A 1,954-nucleotide genomic window follows, 5' to 3' on the forward strand; every position below is an offset into this window, starting at 1 on the left:
ACACCACGTCGGCAACTTTGAAAGAAGAAATTTGTATTGTCCTTTCTCGTCATAACCTTAGTGTGCAAAATATTCATGGTTAGGGATATGATGGTGCCAGTAACATGTCTGGAGAATGGACTGGGTTTCAGGCTTTATTTTGTGTTGAGTGTCCATTTGCATATCATGTTCATTACCTTGCTCATCGGCTCCAATTGACTTTAGTATGAGCATATAAACAGGTTATATCTATCAATCAAATTTTCTCTTACTTGACTCGAGCAATTAATATAGTTGGCTCATCTTGCAAAAGACATGATCAATTAAAAGCTGCTCAGGCTGCAGATATTGCTGAAAAGCTTGCCATTGATGATGAATTCGAGATTGTTAAAGGAAAAAAATCAGATTGGAACATTGAAACGGGCTGGAGATACTCGATGGGGTTCTCCTTTGGGTTCCATTCGTAGTTTGATAAACATGTTCAGTGCTACTTGTGCAGTCCTAAGAAACATAATTAATGATGGAAGCAAATCGAATCAACGAGCTGAGGCAGATGCAGTTTATAATTCCATTACATCTTTTGAGTTTGTCTTCATCTTACATCTTATGAGGGATATCATGGAGATTACTGATGATATTTTCCAAGCTTTGCAAAGTAAATCTCAAGATATATTAAATGCAATGCATTTGGTGTCTAAAACGAAGATATTTATTCAAAAATTTAGAGAAGATGGATGGGTTCCATTGTTGGAGAAAATTAAATTATTTTCTAATGATCATGGTATGTAGATTCCTAATATGAGTTGTTCTTATAAAGGAGGTCGAGGTCGGTCTCGTTCTGAAAGAGATCAGCTCACCATGGAACATCATTTTCGAGTTGATATTTTTATGGTTACAGTTGATTCCCAGTTACAAGAATTAAACAATAGGTTTAAGGAAGATGTAATGGAATTGCTTGTTCTTAGCTCAGCTTTGGATCCTAGGGATGGTTATAGATCATTCAACATTGAGGATATTTACAAACTTGCAAATAAATTTTATCCCATGGATTTTTCCGAGCAAGAAAAATTGCATTTGAAGTATCAGTTGGAAAACTATAAGCTTGATATTTCCATACTTCCCGAGTTTCAGAAGCTGTCAACCATTTCTGAGTTGTGTCAAATGTTGGCAAAAACAAAAAAGTCGACAAGTTATCCTCTTATTGATAGATTGATCCGTCTTGTGTTGACTTTACCTGTTTCAACTGCTACATCGGAACGTGCATTTTCAGCTATGAAACTCGTTAAGTCTAAATTGCGCAATAGGATGAAAGATGGTTTTCTGGCTAGTTACTTGATTACGTACATTGAAAAAGACATTGCTCAAGAGTTGATGTAGACTCTATCATCCATGCTTTTGATATTATGAAAGAGCGTCAAGCTCAATTGAAGATGCCTAATTTTAGTAAATAAATGCATTTATAAATAGTTACTACTTTTTGTAAGAGAATATGGACAAACAAATATTCTCAATTGTATGATCATCTTTTGGTACTCAAGTATGTTGACAAGGAATACATAGTTCAATATTTTATCATAACATTATTGATTTTTTTCATGTTAGTAGAAATTGGTATTGAACTTCAAATTTTATTGGTCAGAGGTTAAACGTACTTTGGCCCCCCCAAAGTTATAATCTTGGATCCGTCCCTGGGTGGAATTAGAAATGTATTACCTCTTACCTATGGAAATTTGGATCATTTATCTGTCGTAGAGATTATATGTTTGTTTAGAAATATTTATTTTGAGCTATCGGTAGAGGATAGCTATAATTGTTGTAGAAATTGCATGGAGATTAGGTAAATTGAAGCGAGTCTCTTATCGGTTGTCATTGAACATGGTTGTATTTTAATACATTGTATATGTATGATGTTTGGGAGGAGAAATGAGATTTACTTCATGTTTGGGAGAAGAAAAGGAATGGACTCTAGTAAATT

The 1,954-nt window shown here is 34.3% G+C and overlaps 1 protein-coding gene across 1 annotated transcript; it reads left to right on the top strand.

Moving 5' to 3' along the window:
* Nucleotides 1-456: 456 nt before the first annotated feature.
* Nucleotides 457-1,356, top strand: LOC145797829 (uncharacterized). The gene is made up of 2 exons (XM_082885258.1): nt 457-669; nt 769-1,356. Exons 1-2 carry the CDS (start codon nt 457-459, stop codon nt 1,354-1,356), a joined length of 801 nt encoding a protein of 266 aa, XP_082741384.1.
* The last annotated feature ends 598 nt before the right edge of the window (nt 1,357-1,954 follow it).

The sequence above is a fragment of the Camellia sinensis genome, chromosome 8, assembly GCF_055761805.1.
Source record: "Camellia sinensis isolate YWXY chromosome 8, ASM5576180v1, whole genome shotgun sequence".
NCBI classification, from domain to species: domain Eukaryota; kingdom Viridiplantae; phylum Streptophyta; class Magnoliopsida; order Ericales; family Theaceae; genus Camellia; species Camellia sinensis.